The following is an 18,990-nucleotide window of genomic DNA, read 5'->3' as shown; positions in this document are numbered from 1 at the left end:
GGCCCTTTTGAAATACAGGTACAACAGAAACAGGAAGTAAGAGCGAGAGAAAGTTGTGGTGAAAGAGTACAGCAGGGATCACCACCATCCCCTGCCGGAGGCTCGTTGAGCTTTTTTAGGTGTTTTTTTCGCTCAATAAACACTCACAACGCCCGGTCTGGGAATCGAAACCGCGATCCTATGCCCGCGATCCTATTGCGCCTCCACAGCTCCGACAAATAATGACGTCCATATAAGCAAAATATGGAGTATATGTGGATGCGGGTAAAAAGAAAACTACGACGTCAATTTCGAACGCTAGACATTTTATTCGTTTCATATTTATACGAGTTTATATGGAGGAAATCTGTCCCAAAGAAAAAGAGTTTCGTGCACTTTTTAGTAGCAAGAGCGAATGCCTATGTTCTTCATCAGTAAGTTGACTTATTCCCCCTTGTTATTCCCCTCCCCCTGTAATTTTTATTTACGTTTTTAAACACCATATACCGAAAGATTGGATCTTTTTCGGTTTGAACGGCAGTTTTTTAAAATAATTTCCACGTAACTAAACACTTTTAAAACTTCGTATACTGGTAGAATGTGTTTATAAAACATCTTTTTTCTCTTGGCTTTATTGAGAAAATTCTATAGTTTGTAAGATATTGTTGTTGTTTTATCTTCAATTTCTGCAATTTCAACCAATCAATGACCGTCTATTGAGGTGAAAACATTTTGTGCCGTATGAATATGTCCCTCATTTAAGAAACAGATTGGGTTTATTTACATACATACATACATACATACATATACACACACATACATGCATACATTCATACATACATACATACATACATGTATACATACATACATACATACATATACACACACATACATGCATACATTCATACATACATACATACATACACACATACATACATGCATACATACTTACACACATACATACATACATACATACACACATACATACACACATACATGCATGCATACATACATACATACATACACACATGCATGCATACATACATACATACGTACGTACATGCATACATACATACATGCATACACGCATATATACATACACACACACACACACACACACACACACACACACACACACACACACAGGTGCATATCCATCCTTCTGACTTGCCGGACAAGATGTTAACAGCAAACATGTCATCTCTTGACCGACCAATCGATAAAAAAAAAACCAAGCGAAGAAGATAACAAAAACGCAAACATAAAATATATATATATATATATATAGAGATGAAAAAAAAACAAAAAAAAGCCCCACAACGCACTAGGTCGTCATAGTAACAAAAATGGCGAATTTATCAGTTGATCAGGTGAAAATGATTTCCAGTTTACCACCGGTAAGAACCGAAAACATAATTCTAAGAACGAAATTAACCGTTGCATCGATCCGTTGTTTGTTTAGTGTTCAAGTATTGTTGCTTTTGAATAGTTTATATACATTGTATAGTGATGTTATTATTCGAGGTGATACTGAAAAGTTCTGGGCTTTGGGTAAAAGAAAATACAAGAGGATCACTTAAATTTGATAATTTCCCCTCTCAGATTTACACACTTATTGCATGCAGCAGCCCTTCAATTTTTTTTCTAAGCCCTGTAAAAGAAATCCGAAAGGTTGAGCCCCCCCCCCCCAACTCGGCCTTTTGCGCGTGTCACCCTTAAAGCCAAGCCAGAAACCTTTCAGCACCCCTTTGTATATATATATGTGTGTTTATACAATATATATATATATATATATGAGACGGCGGCGGCGGCGGTGTGGTGGTGGTGGTGGTGGTGGTGGTGTTTTGTCTCCTGGCCAGACCTTATGGAAGCTGTTCCATCAGTGACCATCCAGTCTGTTTTTGTTGTTGTTAATATAATTGTTGTTGTTTTAGAGACCTAAGTGTAACTAGGTTAATTTTATCTTTTACTTTTACTTTCAGTTTTAAAGGTGGTTGACGGTAATGTGATGGAGATTTGGCTGCTATTTTTAGCCGGTCGATCGACTACGTAGAGTTGATATGCTGTGTGTGTATGTATGTGTGAGCGTGTGCATGTGTGTGTGTGTGTGCATATGTGTGTAAGATGTGCGTCTAAGATGCACACACACACACACACATTAACCACATATTTCTTTATATTCATCCATTTTCCTCTTCGTTTGTTCTTCCTTTCTGTCTTTTCTCCCCCATGTGTCCGAGGTGCGGGCGTGCCAGTGAAACGCTCACGCACGCCTTCGTACACTGTGAGGAATTGAGGGAGTTGATGGCCTATGCCGAAAAGCTGATGTCGGATGCAGAAAGAGTACGGCTCTCGACTGAGTCCATGATAAAGATTGTACAACCTTCCTCTTTCGCCATAGAAAAGAAGGCCGTATTCCTCTGAGTAATAACCACATTGAAATGTGTGGTATGGAAGACGCGGGTGAAAGGGATTGCGACAGGCCGATTCATCTCCGGGCGTGGGCTGGTGAATTACTTCGCTGCCCATCTGTCCAGCAAGATCCGTATGGAGAGGAGGAACCTGTCGCAAAGAGCGTTTGGAAAAAGACGGACGACAGCGGTAAGAAAGATGAAATTACACGAGGCTGTGCTTGCACGGTAGGTCGGAGCATAAAAGAAAGGAAAAAGATTACCAAAAAGGGATAACCAACCGGCGGGTTAACACACTAACCCGGACCCAAAACTTATCCTATCATCATTTATATTTAAATTTTTAACCCCCATTCACAATATATATATAAATCCATCCAGTTTTTCACACTGTATGTAAGAAGCGAGTTTGTACCCTGAATGTCCTTGTCTGTCCTTGTAATGTCCCCTCTATGTAAAACCTTTATAGGTTCGGCGGGTTATTTTTTAACCCTCATTCACAATATATGTAAATCCATCCGGTTTTTCACACTGTATGTAAGAAGCGAGTTTGTACCCTGAATGTCCCTTGTCTGTCCTTGTAATGTCCCCTCTATGTAAAACCTTTATAGGTTAATAAAGAAATATCTTCCTTTCTGTCTTTGTATTAATCGTCAGGGAGTCATTGCTGAAGATGCACTGTGTAGTACTTTAAATCTGCCATCATGCGACAGGGCCAAGGACATTCAGTACAGTCTCTATTTGGAAATTGTATATAATCATCTGAGATTTGCTGTCGATAAAGGTTTTTCCTGGCCACAAGTTTGTCAGATCCCTTACATTGCTGGGAGCTTGCTTCAGAGAGTTAAAGGTGAGTACAGAACCTTAATATATACTTCTTTACTACCCACAAGGGGCTAAACACAGAGGGGACAAATGGATTAAGTCGATTATATCAACCCCAGTGTGTTACTGGTACTTAATTTATCGGCGAGCTGGCAGAAACGTTAGCACGCCGGACGAAATGCGTGGCTGTATTTCGTTCTGAGTTCACATTCCGCCGAGGTCGACTTTGCCTTTCATCCTTTCGGGGTCGATAAATTAAGTACCAGTTACGCACTGGGGTCAGAATATAATCGACTTAATCTGTTTGTCTGTCCTTGTTTGTCCTCTCTGTGTTTAGCCCCTTGTGGGTAGTAAAGAAATACGTATTTTGTCTGCTGTTACGTTCTGAGTTCAAATTCCGCTGAAGTCGACTTTGCCTTTCATCCTTTTGGGGTCGGTAAATTAAGTACCAGTTACGCACTGGGGTCGATGTAATCGACTTAATCCCCTTGTCTGTCCTCTCTGTGTTTAGCCCCCTTGTGGGTAGTAAAGAAATAGGTACTTAATTTATCGACCCCCTCGGCGGAATTTGAACTCAGAACGTAGCGACAGGCGAAATACGGCTTCGCATTTCGCCCGGCGTGCTAACGTTTCTGCCAGCTCGCCGCCTTACAGAACCTTGATATATCTAATTGTTTATTGACATCCTGGCAGTCTGCGCATGCGTGTACTTTATCGCTTAGTCTAAGTTTCCCTGGCGTATAGGTTCCCCACATGGACGGGACGCCGATCCGTCGCAGGTGAGCTGCAAGATGCAGGAGGAAAGAGTGAGAGAAAGTTGTGTGAGAGAAAGAGTCAGCAGAAGTTTGCCATTACCTTCTGCCGGAGCCGCGGGGAGCTTAGGTGTTTTTGTTCATAAACACACATCACCTGGTCTGAGATTCGAACCCGCGATCCCTCGACCGCGAGTCCAATGCTCTAACCACTAGGCCATGTGCCTCCACTTAGTCTAAGTTGGAATAACCGTTTTGAGAATAAGACCGCATGAAGCATGGCTCGTCATTATGCGGGCCGAACTATTAAATAAATAAAAAATTCTAGGTAATTTTTGGATAAGTGTGCAATTTAAGAAGGGCATACCAACACAAGTGGGATCTTTTCGGTTTGACCGGCAGTTTTTTCTAGCGGTGTCATATGATATTGTCATTCATAATTATGACCCTAGTACCGATCTATTGCATTTCAATCTATTTTAGAGTTAGGGTTAGAGTTAGGGTTAGGGTTAGGGGTGGGGGCAAGGGTATCTTTTTTTCTTCACAAATGTAAATAAACCCAATCTGTTTTTTAAACGAGGGACATATTCATACGGCACAGAATGCTTTTTACCTCAATAGACGTCATTGATTGGTTGAAATTGCAGAAATTGAAGGAAAAAAAAACCAACAAATATCTTACAAACCATAGAATTTTCTCAATAAAGCCAAGAGAAAAATATGTTTTATAAACACATTCTACTAGTATATGAAGTTTAAAAGTGTTTAGTTACGTGGAAATTATTTTAAAAAATTGCCGGTCAAACCGAAAAGATCCCACAAGTTGTACTATATTTGCAGTTCTGTTTTCAGTGCTATTTTTCAAATTCTATTTCAGTACAAAAACTTCCCACGTTTCTGAAGTACCTCTTTACTCAGTCGAGCAATTGGTCGCAGATTCTCGGTCCTCGAAACTATAAACTCTACATGGAATTCCTGTGCCAGAGCATTGTACAACATTTTCTGCTCTACAAGTATGTCTTCAGTTTCGTACCCCGGAAGGTTCCCCAGCTTAATCTCACCGTCTATACACCCGTTGAACCCTATTCACTGTCTGAAGGAAAACCGATTGAAATTTGGAACTACGAGCAGCAGTTCGCCGAATTAGTGAACGAAGAACAGGAATTGTTGAAGAAATATGAAAGTATGGAAGCTAAATGTACCCAAGAGATGTTTGATGAGGTTCTAGATCAAACAGAGGGGGATTTTGAGAAAGAGGTAATATACAGGCTGTCTTTATATGTATATATTTGTGCTTGTGTGATCTTTTATGGCTGTGTGGCAAGTAGCTTCATCATCTTCATTGTTCGACCGTGGTCGAGACAATGGAATTTACTATGTTGCGCCAGACTTCACAGTCCATCATAGCATTACGGAGGTCCTGTTGCTGGATGCCTGTATCCCTGGAGATTACATCAGGGTAGGAGAGTGTGCGCCCTCTGGTGTTGCGAGTAGATGGCTTCCAGAGGAGAAGAGTAGAAATTACTTCTTTTTCAGCTCTACAACAATGTCCAGCAAACTGGACTCTCCTACCTTTCACAAGAGATGACACAGGTGGTAATTTCCCATATATTTGCATTTTGGTTGGATGGCGCCTCCACGAGAGATTTTGAGCTCTCATAAGGAGGCGAGTATAGGTTCCATCCAACCGCCTCTCAAGCTTCTTTGATAACGTCCAGGTTTCTGAGCCATATAGTAGAATTGGTTCGACTGTGGCTTTGAATATTTCAAGTTTGAAGTCTCTACTTAGATTTGATGACCAGATCTTATGCATGTCATTACAGGCTGACCAGGCTATACCCTTTCTAGTTAGGGTTCCGGGTTCAGTCCCACTGCGTGGCACCTTGGACAAGTGTCTTCTGCTATAGCCCCGGGCCGACCAATGCCTTATGAGTGGATTTGGTAGACGGAAACTGAAAAGAAGCCCGTCGTATATATGTATGTATATATATATATGTATGTGTGTGTATGTGTTTGTGTGTCTGTGTTTGTCCCCCTAGCATTGCTTGACAACCGATGCTGGTGTGTTTACGTCCCCGTAACTAAGCAGTTCGGCAAAAGAGACCAATAGAATAAGTACTGGGCTTACAAAGAATAAGTCCCGGGGTCGATTTGTTCGACTAAAGGCGGTGCTCCAGCATGGCCGCAGTCAATTGACTGAAACAAGAAAAAGAGAGTATGATATCATAGGTTACTGCAAAACCTATGGTACTGTACTGTTGAATTTTTCAGTAATATGTTGTATTTTAGTGTAAGTGATTGAGTATACGTTTATGGGATCTTTTCCTTTTGAACGGCAGACAATTTCTAGTTAACTAAACACTTTGAAACTTCGTATACTGGTAGAATGTGTCAAAATAAAACATTTTTTTCTCTTGGCGTTCTTGAGAAAATTGTAATTTGTTTGTTTAACGTAGTTTAATGTTTTGAACTTTAACCAATCCTATGCTCTCTTTTGAGCTAAAATCATTTGCTGCGTCTAAAACTGAGACAACATCCTGTAACTAACCCTAAACCTCCCCCCTAACCCTAACCCTAACCCTAAATTTTTTTTCTTAATTGTTAAATTAATTTAATTGTTACGCGTGTAAAAAAAACTAAAGCAATAGAATTGAATTAATTTAACAATTAAGAAAAAAAATTTAGGGTTAGGGTTAGGGTTAGCGGGGGAGGTTTAGGGTTAGTTACAGGATGTTGTCTCAGTTTTAGATGTAGCAAATGATTTTAGTTGAATGGAAGTAATCGATTGGTTAAAATTGCTGAAATGCTCTGATTTTCAGACGAAATATCTTACAAACTATAGAATTTTCTCTATAAAACCAAGAGAAAATGATGTTTTATAAACACATTCTACCAGTATACGAAGTTTAAAAGTGTTTAGTTAACTAGAAATTGTGTTGACATCTGCCGTTCAAAAGGAAAAGACCCCGTTTGTGTCCTTGGCATCATTCTCAGACTCTACTCGACGTACAGATCCTTTAAATCTTGTGATTGTAACGAGAATATATTTACCCTTCGCTCACATCGTGTCTTCTAGTGCTAATAAGACGTGGCTTCAAAAGGAAGGCTTTATCGATGACAATGTTTAGTTCAGCGGTTGATGTTGCATTCAAATGTTTTGCCAGTTTTCCGCATATTTTCTACGATTTATAATTTTGCATAGTTTCCTCATCGTGTCGCCACAGCTTATAATGATTTCGGGCAAGTCTAGGACATTCTTTCACGATATGGGCAATGGTTTTTGTCTACTCTATTACAGATACGGTACAGTGGAGATGAATGGCGGCGAGCTGTCGGGTGAAATGCCTTGTGGTATTTCGTCCGCCATTTCGTTCTGGGTTCAAATTCCACCGAGGTCGACTTTGCCTTTCATCCTTTCGGGGTCGATTAAATAAGTACCAGTTACGCACTGGGGTCGATATAATCAACTTAATCCGTTTGTCCTCACTGTGTTTAGCCCCTTGTGGGAAGTAAAGAAATAGGTATTTCATCTGCCACTGTGTTCTGAGTTCAAATTCCGCTGAGGTTGACTTTGCCTTTCATCCTTTCAGGGTCGATAAATTAAGTACCAGTTACACACTGGGGTCGATATAATCAACTTAATCCCTTTGTCCTCACTGTGTTTAGCCCCTTGTGGGTAGTAAAGAAATAGGTATTTCGTCTGCCACTGTGTTCTGAGTTCAAATTCCGCCGAGGTTGACTTTGCCTTTCATCCTTTCAGGGTCGATAAATTAAGTACCAGTTACGCACTGGGGTTGATATAATCGACTTAATCCCTTTGTCTGTCCTTGTTTGTCCTCTCTGTGTTTAGCCCCTTGTGGGTAGTAAAGAAATAGGTATTTCGTCTGCCACTGTGTTCTGAGTTCAAATTTCGCCGAGGTCGACTTTGCCTTTCATCCTTTCAGGGTCGATAAATTAAGTACCAGTTACGCACTGGGGTTGATATAATCGACTTAATCCCTTTGTCTGTCCTTGTTTGTCCTCTCTGTGTTTAGCCCCTTGTGGTAGTAAAGAAATAGGTTATTTCGTCTGTCGTTACGTTCTGAGTTCAAATTCCGCCGAGGTCGACTTTGCCTTTCATCCTTTCGGAGTCGATTAAATAGTACCAGTTATGCACTGGGGTCGATATAATCGACTTAATCCGTGTGTGTCTGTCCTTGTTTGTCCCCTCTGTGGTTAGCCCCTTGTGGGTAGTAAAGAAATAGGTATTTCGTCTGTCGTTACGTTCTGAGTTCAAATTCCGCCGAGGTCGACTTTGCCGTTCATCCTTTCAGGGTCGATAAATTAGTACCAGTTACGCACTGGGGTTGATATAATCGACTTAATCCCTTTGTCTGTCCTTGTTTGTCCTCTCTGTGTTTAGCCCCTTGTGGGTAGTAAAGAAATAGTATTTCGTCTGCCGTTATGTTCTGAGTTCAAATCCGCCGAGGTCGACTTTGCCTTTCATCCTTTCGGAGTCGATTAAATAAGTACCAGTTATGCACTGGGGTCGATATAATCGACTTAATCCGTGTGTCTGTCCTTGTTTGTCCCCTCTGTGTTTAGCCCCTTGTGGGTAGTAAAGAAATAGGTATTTCGTCTGTCGTTACGTTCTGAGTTCAAATTCCGCCGAGGTCGACTTTGCCGTTCATCCTTTCAGGGTCGATAAATTAAGTACCAGTTACGCACTGGGGTTGATATAATCGACTTAATCCCTTTGTCTGTCCTTGTTTGTCCTCTCTGTGTTTAGCCCCTTGTGGGTAGTAAAGAAATAGGTATTTTGTCTGTCGTTATGTTCTGAGTTCAAATTCCGCCGAGGTCGACTTTGCCTTTCATCCTTTCGGAGTCGATTAAATAAGTACCAGTTATGCACTGGGTCGATATAATCGACTTAATCCGTGTGTCTGTCCTTGTTTGTCCCCTCTGTGTTTAGCCCCTTGTGGGTAGTAAAGAAATAGGTATTTCGTCTGCTGTTATGTTCTGAGTTCAAATTCCGCCGAGGTCGACTTTGCCTTTCATCCTTTCGGAGTCGATTAAATAAGTACCAGTTATGCACTGGGGTCGATATAATCGACTTAATCCCTTTGTCTGTCCTTGTTTGTCCCCTCTGTGTGTAGCCCCTTGTGGGTAGTAAAGAAATAGGTATTTCGTCTGCCGTTATGTTCTGAGTTCAAATTCCGCCGAGGTCGACTTTGCCTTTCATCCTTTCAGGGTTGATAAATTAAGTACCAGTTACGCACTGGGGTTGATATAATCGACTTAATCCCTTTGTCTGTCCTTGTTTGTCCCCTCTGTGTGTAGCCCCTTGTGGGTAGTAAAGAAATAGGTATTTTGTCTGCCACTACGTTCTGAGTTCAAATTCCGCCGAGATCGACTTTGCCTTTCATCCTTTCGGAGTCGATTAAATAAGTACCAGTTATGCACTGGGGTCGATATAATCAACTTAATCCGTGTGTCTGTCCCTGTTTGTCCCCTTTGTGTGTAGCCCCTTGTGGGTAGTAAAGAAATAGGTATTTCGTCTGTCTCTACGCTCTAAGTTCAAATTCCGCCGAGGTCGACTTTGCCTTTCATTCTTTCGGAGTCGATTAAATAAGTACCAGTTATGCACTGGGGTCGATATAATCGACTTAATCCCTTTGTCTGTCCCCTCTGTGTTTAGCCCCTTGTGGGTAGTAAAGAAATAGGTATTTCGTCTGTCGTTATGTTCTGAGTTCAAATTCCGCCGAGGTCGACTTTGCCTTTCATCCTTTCGGAGTCGATTAAATAAGTACCAGTTATGCACTGGGGTCGATATAATCGACTTAATCCCTTTGTCTGTCCCCTCTGTGTTTAGCCCCTTGTGGGTAGTAAAGAAATAAGTATTTCGTCTGCCGTTATGTTCTGAGTTCAAATTCCGCTGAGGTCGACTTTGCCTTTCATCCTTTCAGGGTCGATAAATTAAGTACCAGTTACGCATTGGGGTCGATATAATCGACTTAATCCCTTTGTCTGTCCTTGTTTGTCCCCTCTGTGTTTAGCCCCTTGTGGGTAGTAAAGAAATAGCTATTTCGTCTGTCTCTACGCTCTAAGTTCAAATTCCGCCGAGGTCGACTTTGCCTTTCATCCTTTCAGGGTCGATTAAATAAGTACCAGTTACACACTGGGGTCGATATAATCAACTTAATCCGTGTGTCTGTCCCTGTTTGTCCCCTTTGTGTGTAGCACCTTGTGGGTAGTAAAGAAATAGGTATTTCGTCTGTCTCTACGCTCTAAGTTCAAATTCCGCCGAGGTCGACTTTGCCTTTCATCCTTTCAGGGTCGATTAAATAAGTACCAGTTACACACTGGGGTCGATATAATCGACTTAATCCGTGTGTCCGTCCTTGTTTTTATCCCCTCTGTGTTTAGCCCCTTGTGGGTAGTAAAGAAATAGGTACAGTGGAAATACTTGTTCATTCCTGAGGTTGACCTTCTACTTTGTGGCCAAAGCTTGGTCTTGCGCTGCAAGTATGGTGCTCTCTGTCCCCTTTCTCAATGCTCCTTTCTTCCGTCAGTCCCACCTTTTCCTTCCAGCAACTTCAGTTGTGGCTACATGGAATTGATTGTGTAGTCCCTTGTTTCATAGTGCTTCTTCATGTCCTTTTTACACTTCTTGTCATTGATTGGTTGAAATTGCCGAAATGCAAGAAATTAAAGAACAAATAGCTTAGGAACTACAGAATTTTCTCAAGAAAGTCAAGAGAAAAAGATGTTTTATAAACACATTCTACCAGTTATACGAAGTTTAAAAGTGTTTAGTTACGTGGAAATTATTTTTAAAAAACTGCCGGTCAGAGCGAAAAGATCCCCTTCTGGTCCTGACGAGAATGGACCAGAACTGGATGAATTTTGATCTTAACTCTGTTCGATCATAACCGACCTAGGGCTAAACCACCACCATCATCATACGAACAACGACAGCTATCAACTTCTCGTTTCACTCGTCCATTGTGCACAGATGACATTCAAAGTTTAGTGTTTCTCGCCCCCCCCCCGCTCCCCGGGCCGCCCATCCAACATCCGCCATCATCTAACATAAATATCACACCATTCTTCTATTCTCAAATCGTTCAGCGTATCATCCCAAAAAAATTTATGAGAATGATGGTGAGGTGAGAGAGAGAGAGAGAGAGAGAGAGAGAGAGAGAGAGGGCGGACGGATGGGGGAAGGTAGGATGGGGAAGGACTTGGACGGCGGATCTCATCAAAGGGGACGGCCGACCCTTGATTCGATAATATTATGAAATTCCATCTCGGCCGCCGCTCCATCGTCTCTCGCTTGTCCCCCCCCCCTCACCCCCACGCCGCCGCCCCTGCCGATTCCTTTGATGTCTTTATCAATAAAAGCCTTCACCACCGCCGCCGCCGCTTTGGCTAATTACATCATTGTCTGCTGTTTCGGCTGTCAACCCTCGCTAAATGTCATCGGGCAGGTTATAGAGTGACAGAGTGAACTGGAGTTGAGTGGAGTGTAAACATAATGAAATGGAGTGGAGTGAGGCATTGTGGAATGGAGTGTGGAATGATGATGTGGAGTGTGGTATGATGGAGTGGAGTGAGGCATTGTGGAATGGTGATGTAGAGTGTGGTATGGTGGAGTGGAGTGAGGCATTGTGGAATGGTGATGTAGAGTGTGGTATGGTGGAGTGGAGTGAGGCATTGTGAAATGGTGATGTAGAGTGTGGTATGGTGGAGTGGAGTGAGGCATTGTGGAATGGTGATGTAGAGTGTGGTATGGTGGAGTGGAGTGTAAACGTTTTGGAGTGGTGTGAGACATTTTGGAGTGGGGTGAGGCAGTGTGGAATGATGATGTGGAGTGTGGTATGATGGAGTGGAGTGAGACATTTTGGAGTGGAGTAAGGCATTGTGGAATGGTGATGTAGAGTGTGGTATGGTGGAGTGGAGTGAGGCATTGTGGAATGGTGATGTAGAGTGTGGTATGGTGGAGTGGAGTGAGGCATTGTGAAATGGTGATGTAGAGTGTGGTATGGTGGAGTGGAGTGAGGCATTGTGGAATGGTGATGTAGAGTGTGGTATGGTGGAGTGGAGTGTAAACGTTTTGGAGTGGTGTGAGACATTTTGGAGTGGGGTGAGGCATTGTGGAATGGTGATGTGGAGTTTGGTGTAATGGAGTGGAGTGTAAACGTTTTGGAGTGGAGTGTGACGTGGTGGATGGAGTGTAGTATCAGTTTTTTTTTTTTTTATCTGCGGCCATACTTGAGCACTATTTTGAAGAATTTTTAGTCGAACGAATCACCCCAGTAACTTATTTTTTTAAAGTACTGGTACTTATTCTATCAGTCTCTTTTGCTGAACTGTTAAGTTACGGGGACGATAACACACCAACGCCAGTTATCAAGCGGAGCAAACACTGATACAGTGACACAGATATGTATATATATATATATATATATATATTTATATATATACGACGAGCTTCTTTCAGCTTCCGTCTACAAAATCCTTTTACAAGGATTTGGTCGGCCTGCAGTTATAGATGAAGACACTTGCCCATTGGTGTCATGCAATCGTATTTATCCCGGAAGAATATGGTTGAGAGGCAAACTTAGCACACAGCCACGCCTGCGCTTATTGTTAGGGACTGGAAATTGCATTACGGACGAGATTTCGAGGAGGCATTATAACAATCAGAACCAACACGCCCATCACCACCACCACCTCCGTCATCCCCATAGTCACTATCACCACAATCACCCCACCCCCGTCATCATTTCTGTTAGATCTCGTCCGTAATGCAATTTCCAGTCCCTAACAATAAGAATAAAGAAGAAAAATACAGGTGAGACACCGGAAGTCCCACCTACACCACTTAAAGTAAAAACGAAAATTATTGCTCAACGATTGGAACTTATAGAGAAAAGTCTGCGAGTTTTGCTGATAATGATCCTAATCGTGAGCGACCCCAGGGATCGATTTGCTCGACTAAAGGCGGTGCTCCAGCATGGCCACAACCAAAAGAGTAATATCAGTTTGAGGGGTGAAGAACTTATACAAAGTTGTTTGTTGTTTATAACACATCATCTCTTTGAACAGCTCAGTATAGGAATTGAGCTGGATGTAAACTCTTCTTGTAATCTTTTGTAAGCCTAGTACTTATTCTATCGGTTTCTTTTGCCGAACCGCTAGTGTGACGGGGACGTAAACACACCAGCATCGGTCGTCAAGCGATGTGGTGAGGGGACAAACACAGACACACACACACATATATATACATATATACGACGGGCTTCTTTCAGTTTCCATCTAACAAATCCACTCACAAAGCTTTGGTCGGTCCGAGGCTATAGCAGAAGACACTTGCCCATGGTGCCGCGCAGCGTGACTGAACCCGGAACCATGTGGTTCGTTAGCAAGCTACTTACCACACACACAGCTACTCCTACGCCTGATAATGATAGTAAATATTGTCCCTCATCTGCCTCGTAACGCTTATTCCACCATCACTCTTCGTACAGTTGGCAAAATCTTTGGTAAGAACGTGCTCTTACGAATATTTATTAATTTCTCAATGTATTCCCCCTGAAATGGTTTCAAGTAACCAGAAACGTTCGCTATGAGTTGTGTCCCTTACCCCTACAATTATATTGTTTGTTATGTCCATTGCTTATAGTATCGTAAAATTCAAATGGAAGCACTCCGTCGGTTACGACGACGAGGGTTCCGGTTGATCCGATCAACGGAACAGCCTGCTCGTGAAATTAACCTGTAAGTGGCTGAGCACTCCACAGACACGTGTACCCTTAACGTAGTTCTCGGGGATATTCAGCGTGACACAGAGAATGACAAGGACGGCCCTTTGAAATACAGGTACAACAGAAACAGGAAGTAAAAGTGAGAGAAAGTTGTGGTGAAAGAGTACAGCAGGGTTCACCACCATCCCCTGCCGGAGCCTCGTGGAGCTTTTAGGTGTTTTCGCTCAATAAACACTCACAACGCCCGGTCTGGGAATCGAAACCGCGATCCTACGACCGCGAGTCCGCTGCCCTAACCACTGGGCCATTGCGCCTCCACGTAAAATTCATATAATGTTCATTTGTCGTTGTCGACGATGACCAGGACATCACACGAGAGGAAAATATGGATCGCAGTGCGTCTGGCTGTGGCCGATGCGTTGTTTGGAAGGTTCTGTCGCAGGTCGGACACAAGTGATTGCTGGGAATGAAGGCAATGGGTTGGCTCTGGACCTGCACAGCTCATGCTTCCTTTGTGCTCCTATTCTGTTCGTAGTAGATAGGAGGCGCAATGGCCCAGTGGTTAGGGCAGCGGACTCGCGGTTTCGATTCCCAGACCGGGCGTTGTGAGTGTTTATTGAGTGAAAACACTTAAAAAGCTCCACGCGGCTCCGGCAGGGGATGGTGGTGATCCCTGCTGTGCTCTTTCACCACAACTTTCTCTCACTCTTACTTCCTGTTTCTGTTGTACCTGTATTTCAAAGGGGCCAGCCTTGTCACTCTCTGTGTCATGCTGAATATCCCCGAGAACTACGTTAAGGGTACACGTATCTGTGGAGTGCTCAGCCACTTACACGTTAATTTCACGAGCAGGCTGTTCCGTTGATTCGGATCAACCGGAACCCTCGTCGTCGTAACCGACGGAGTGCTTCCAACAACGTAGTAGATGGCACTTCTGTTGGTGCAACCACCCCAAACATGGTGGTCCTGTACCTACACTTCCCAGGTGTCGGGGTTGATACGAAAGCACTTCAGCGAAGCTTTGAGTGTATCTATGAAGCGCTTTTTCTGCCCACCCTGTACAACTCAACATATGCTGGTGGTTTGCGACTTCGGATAGCAAAATGTGTTTCGACATACAAGTTCACACGAAGCATCTCGCAAACTCAGTGCAAAAACGAACCCATTTTCTATTTATTCTTATATTAAAATAAATGCAAGAGTTACCTCCCCTCGATTCGGTTATTTCCCTTGAAATTTCTGCTTCCTTGAGAATAGATATTCCTTCAACCATCGTCAGCCCCTCATATTTTAAAGCAAACGTTTAATCAAAGTTATTGTTGTATTTCGGGACGGTCATTTTCCTTTTCTCAAATAAACACACGCACTATATATTTTTTCTTCACTCGTTTATTACTTTTTTTAAAAAAATTATTTAACTTCATCCACCATAGTATAGACATAAAGATAGATTACCCGTTTTAGACACGTGCCCATGTTTAGTTGGCAAAAAAAGAAAAAGAAAAAAAAAGGACCATCTCTAAGTACAGCAATAATATAGGAGCACTCCGTCGGTTGCGACGATGAGGGTCCCAGCTGATACGATCAACGGAACAGCTTGCTCGTGATATTAACGTGCAAGTGGCTGAGCACTCCACAGACACGTGTACCCTTAACGTAGTTCTCGAGGAGATTCAGCGTGACACAGGGTGTGACAAGGCTGGCTCTTTGAAATACAGGTACAAGACAAACAGGAAGAAAGAGCGAGAGAAAGTTGTGGTGAAAGAGCACAGCAGGGTTCACCACCACCCCCTGCTGGAGCCTCGTGGAGCTTTAGGTGTTTTTGCTCAATAAACACACACAATGCCCGGTCTGGGAATCGAAACCGCAAGTCCACTGCCCTAACCACTGGGCCATTGCACCTCCACAAGTACAGCAATATCGGTTTCAACACACAATTTCACAACTGGAATCTTGCAACACAAATTGATAACCGTTTAATCAAAAATAATCCTATTTATGTCCTTTATAAAGACATCAGGGTGGGATTTGGAGAAAATTTCTGTACTAAATTAAAGTGCTGGTGATTTAGTCTTAATGGCAGGATGAGAGAAGAAAATGGTTCTTTATCTTTAGTATGGAGAAATGATTAAGCGAGAACATTGTTGTTGATGGAGTTGAATGAGTGGTCAGCAGTCAGGTCACCAATTTAATAAGGAAGGCTGAAACTTCTAAGCCATTGTCAATACTATTCTTCTTACAGAATATATGTGTGTATGTGTGGAGGCGCAATGGCCCAGTGGTTAGGGCAGCGGACTCGCGGTTTCGATTCCCAGACCGGGCGTTGTGAGTGTTTATTGAGCGAAAACACCTAAAGCTCCACGAGGCTCCGGCAGGGGATGGTGGTGATCCCTGCTGTACTCTTTCACCAAAACTTTCTCTCACTCTTACTTCCTGTTTCTGTTGTACCTGCATTTCAAAGGGCCAGCCTTGTCACTCTGAATATCCCCGAGAACTACGTTAAGGGTACACGTGTCTGTGGAGTGCTCAGCCACTTACACGTTAATTTCACGAGCAGGCTGTTCCGTTGATTCAGATCAACCGGAACCCTCGTCGTCGTAACCGACGGAGTGCTTCCACACTATTCTTCTTACAGAATATATGTGTGTGGCTGTGTGGTAAGAAGCTAGCTTGGCTCCAGGTTCAGTCCCATTGTGTGGCACCTTGCGGAAGTGTCAACCACTATAGCCTTGAGTGGATTTGGTAGACCAAAATATTTAGCATCGAGCTGATTTTGGTATGTCAAAATTATTTAACCCATTTGCCTGACTACATTTGTGTGTGTGTCAGTAACATAATGAAATGGCACTGTAATGTAGTTGGTGGCAAGAAGAGTGTGCAAAGTAAAAACCTTGTAGATGCCAGGACCCCTGGACTGGTGGTACGTAAAAAGCTCTATCCGACTCGTGGCCGATGCCAGCGCCGCCTCGACTGGCTTCCGTGCCGGTGGCACGTAAATTGCACCAATCCGACCGTGGCCGTTGCCAGCCTCGCCTGGCACGTAAAAAGCACCCACTACACTCACGGAGCGGTTGGCGTTAGGAAGGGCATCCAGCTGTAGAAACATTGCCAGATAAGACTGGAGCCTGGTGCAGCCTTCTGGCTTCCCAGATCCCCGGTCGAACCGTCCAACCCATGCTAGCATGGAGAACGGACGTTAAACGATGATGATGATGATTCTTCAGTATTTTTATATATTTCTCTGTGACAATAACATAAAAACTTGTCTTTAAAGGATGTTGAAACTCTGGTGAAGAATGTGGCATCAGTTTTCTGTGACAAAATCCAAGATACATTGATGGCTAGTGTTGAACAAAAACATGAGGAAATGCTGATTAATATCAAGAAAGTCCTCCTACCTCGACCTCCTGCTCTTGGTAAGTTTGGTACCTACCATTTTTACTGTTGATTTTCTGTGATTTATGTTGTTTCAACATAAAAACTGGTAGAATATTTGGTCCAGGAAACAGCTGGTTTACCTGCTAAAAGGGTTACCCTCCTTCCTCTCTTAACCCTTATCTTTTTCTCTCTTCTCCTGCAGGACCTTACACAAAACTGAAAGCAAGAGCTACAGCACATCTCACGAAAAAACCTTCACAAATCAGCAACAATGAGATTTGAACTCTCTACCATCACGCTACCTGGCTGTTTGCTGCTTGTCTGACAATAACTTAATAAATATTAGGTTTTATTTATTTCAAACTCTTTACTTGTTTCAGTCATTAGACCGCGGCCATGCTGGAGCACTGTCGTGAAGAAATTTTCAGACTAATGTATTGATTCCCAGTACTTTGGGTTTTAAAGCCTGGAATCTAAATATTTATTACACACATGTGAGTGAGAACACTGAGATATTTTTGGTATCTATGTCAGATACTGCGAGCGCTACTTCTGATTGGTCAATCCATGGTGATGACCCGAGGTCACGGTGACAGCGCTGCTTCTGATTGGTCAATCCATGGTGATGACTCGAGGTCACGGTGACAGCGCTGCTTCTGATTGGTCAATCCATGGTGATGACTCGAGGTCACGGTGACAGCGCTGCTTCTGATTGGTCAATCCATGGTTATGACCCGAGGTCACGGTGACAGCGCTGCTTCTGATTGGTCAATCCATGGTGATGACTCGAGGTCACGGTGACAGCGCTGCTTCTGATTGGTCAATCCATGGTGATGACTCGAGGTCACGGTGACAGCGCTGCTTCTGATTGGTCAATCCATAGTGATGACTCGAGGTCACGGTGACAGCGCTGCTTCTGATTGGTCAATCTATGGTGATGACCCGAGGTCACGGTGGCGGCACTACTTTTGTCATTCATAAGTTACAACTAAACGTGAAGAATTTAGTTATTGGGCTTAATAAAATATGGTCGTTTATTCGTGTGTAATAAATAAAATACCAAACTCATTCCCTATGGATACCGTATTAATTACGAGTGGCTTGTAAACGTATCTAACGAGCGAAAGCGAGTTAGATACGTTTACAAGCCACGAGTTGTAATAAATACGGTATCCATAGGGAATGAGTTTAGTATTCTCTATTTATCAAACTGAGAACCTGTGTCTGTCTGTCTGCCTGTGTGCATCACTAAAACTCGAGACCCACCCAACGGATTTCATATGGTACCATTCATTTATGCACCAAAGGTCCAAATAATGGCTCCAGATGCTTTTGCCAGATATTAGGACCACTGTTGACGCAGACATGTTAGTTTGTTTGGGAGCTTTCTGTGTATGTCCTTATCCTTTTCCTTCACCGAGGCTGACTTTGACTTCCATCCTTTAGGGGACGATAAAATACCTATTTCTTTACTACCCACAAGGGGCTAAACACTGAGGAGACAAACAAGGACAAACAAACGGATTAAGTCGATTATATTGACCCCAGTGCGTAACTGGTACTTAATTTATCGACCCCGAAAGGATGAAAAGCAAAGTCGACCTCGGCAGAATTTGAACTCAGAACGTAATGGCAGACAAAATACGGCTACACATTTTGCCCGGCGTGCTAACGTTTCTGCCAGCTCGCTGCCTAAAATAAATACCAGTGAAACAATGGGGTCAATGTAATCAACTAGTCCCCTGCCCACCTTGTGCCTTTAGTAAAAAGGGTTATCGTTGTTATTGCCTTTGTCCTGGTAGCTGGCTTCTGTAGCCATGGTAACACTTGCTTTTAGAAATAGCAGCTAAATCTTACCAAATTACATTTCAGTTTAAAAAAAAAAATAAAAGAATG

General features: G+C 42.9%; 1 protein-coding gene across 2 annotated transcripts; it reads left to right on the top strand.

Moving 5' to 3' along the window:
• Window positions 1-281: 281 nt before the first annotated feature.
• On the top strand, window positions 282-17,461 carry LOC115223723 (uncharacterized protein C8orf74 homolog). 2 transcript variants are annotated; one of them, XM_029794406.2, is made up of 5 exons: window positions 282-413; window positions 3,048-3,240; window positions 4,845-5,224; window positions 16,991-17,132; window positions 17,297-17,461. In XM_029794406.2, the coding sequence occupies exons 1-5, from the start codon at window positions 336-338 to the stop codon at window positions 17,374-17,376; spliced, it is 873 nt and encodes a 290-aa protein (XP_029650266.1). In that variant the 5' UTR covers window positions 282-335; the 3' UTR covers window positions 17,377-17,461. The 2 variants fall into 2 exon arrangements, with proteins under 2 accessions (XP_029650266.1, XP_036368386.1); XM_036512493.1 differs by lacking the exon at window positions 282-413 and adding an exon at window positions 1,275-1,376.
• The last annotated feature ends 1,529 nt before the right edge of the window (window positions 17,462-18,990 follow it).

Source organism: Octopus sinensis, linkage group LG23 (assembly GCF_006345805.1).
Source record: "Octopus sinensis linkage group LG23, ASM634580v1, whole genome shotgun sequence".
Classification (NCBI taxonomy): Eukaryota; Metazoa; Mollusca; class Cephalopoda; order Octopoda; family Octopodidae; genus Octopus; species Octopus sinensis.
This window is presented reverse-complemented; position numbering and strand designations above follow the sequence as displayed.

What these genes read in the sequence shown, in the direction of transcription:
- LOC115223723 (XM_029794406.2), top strand. Translation starts at nt 336, where the DNA reads ATGGAGGAAATCTGTCCCAAAGAAAAAGAGTTTCGTGCACTTTTTAGT. An exon ending in AGGGGGATTTTGAGAAAGAG is followed by an intron (nt 5,225 to 16,990) that starts GTAATATACAGG and finishes TTGTCTTTAAAG; the next exon opens with GATGTTGAAACTCTGGTGAA. An exon ending in ACCTCGACCTCCTGCTCTTG is followed by an intron (nt 17,133 to 17,296) that starts GTAAGTTTGGTA and finishes CTTCTCCTGCAG; the next exon opens with GACCTTACACAAAACTGAAA.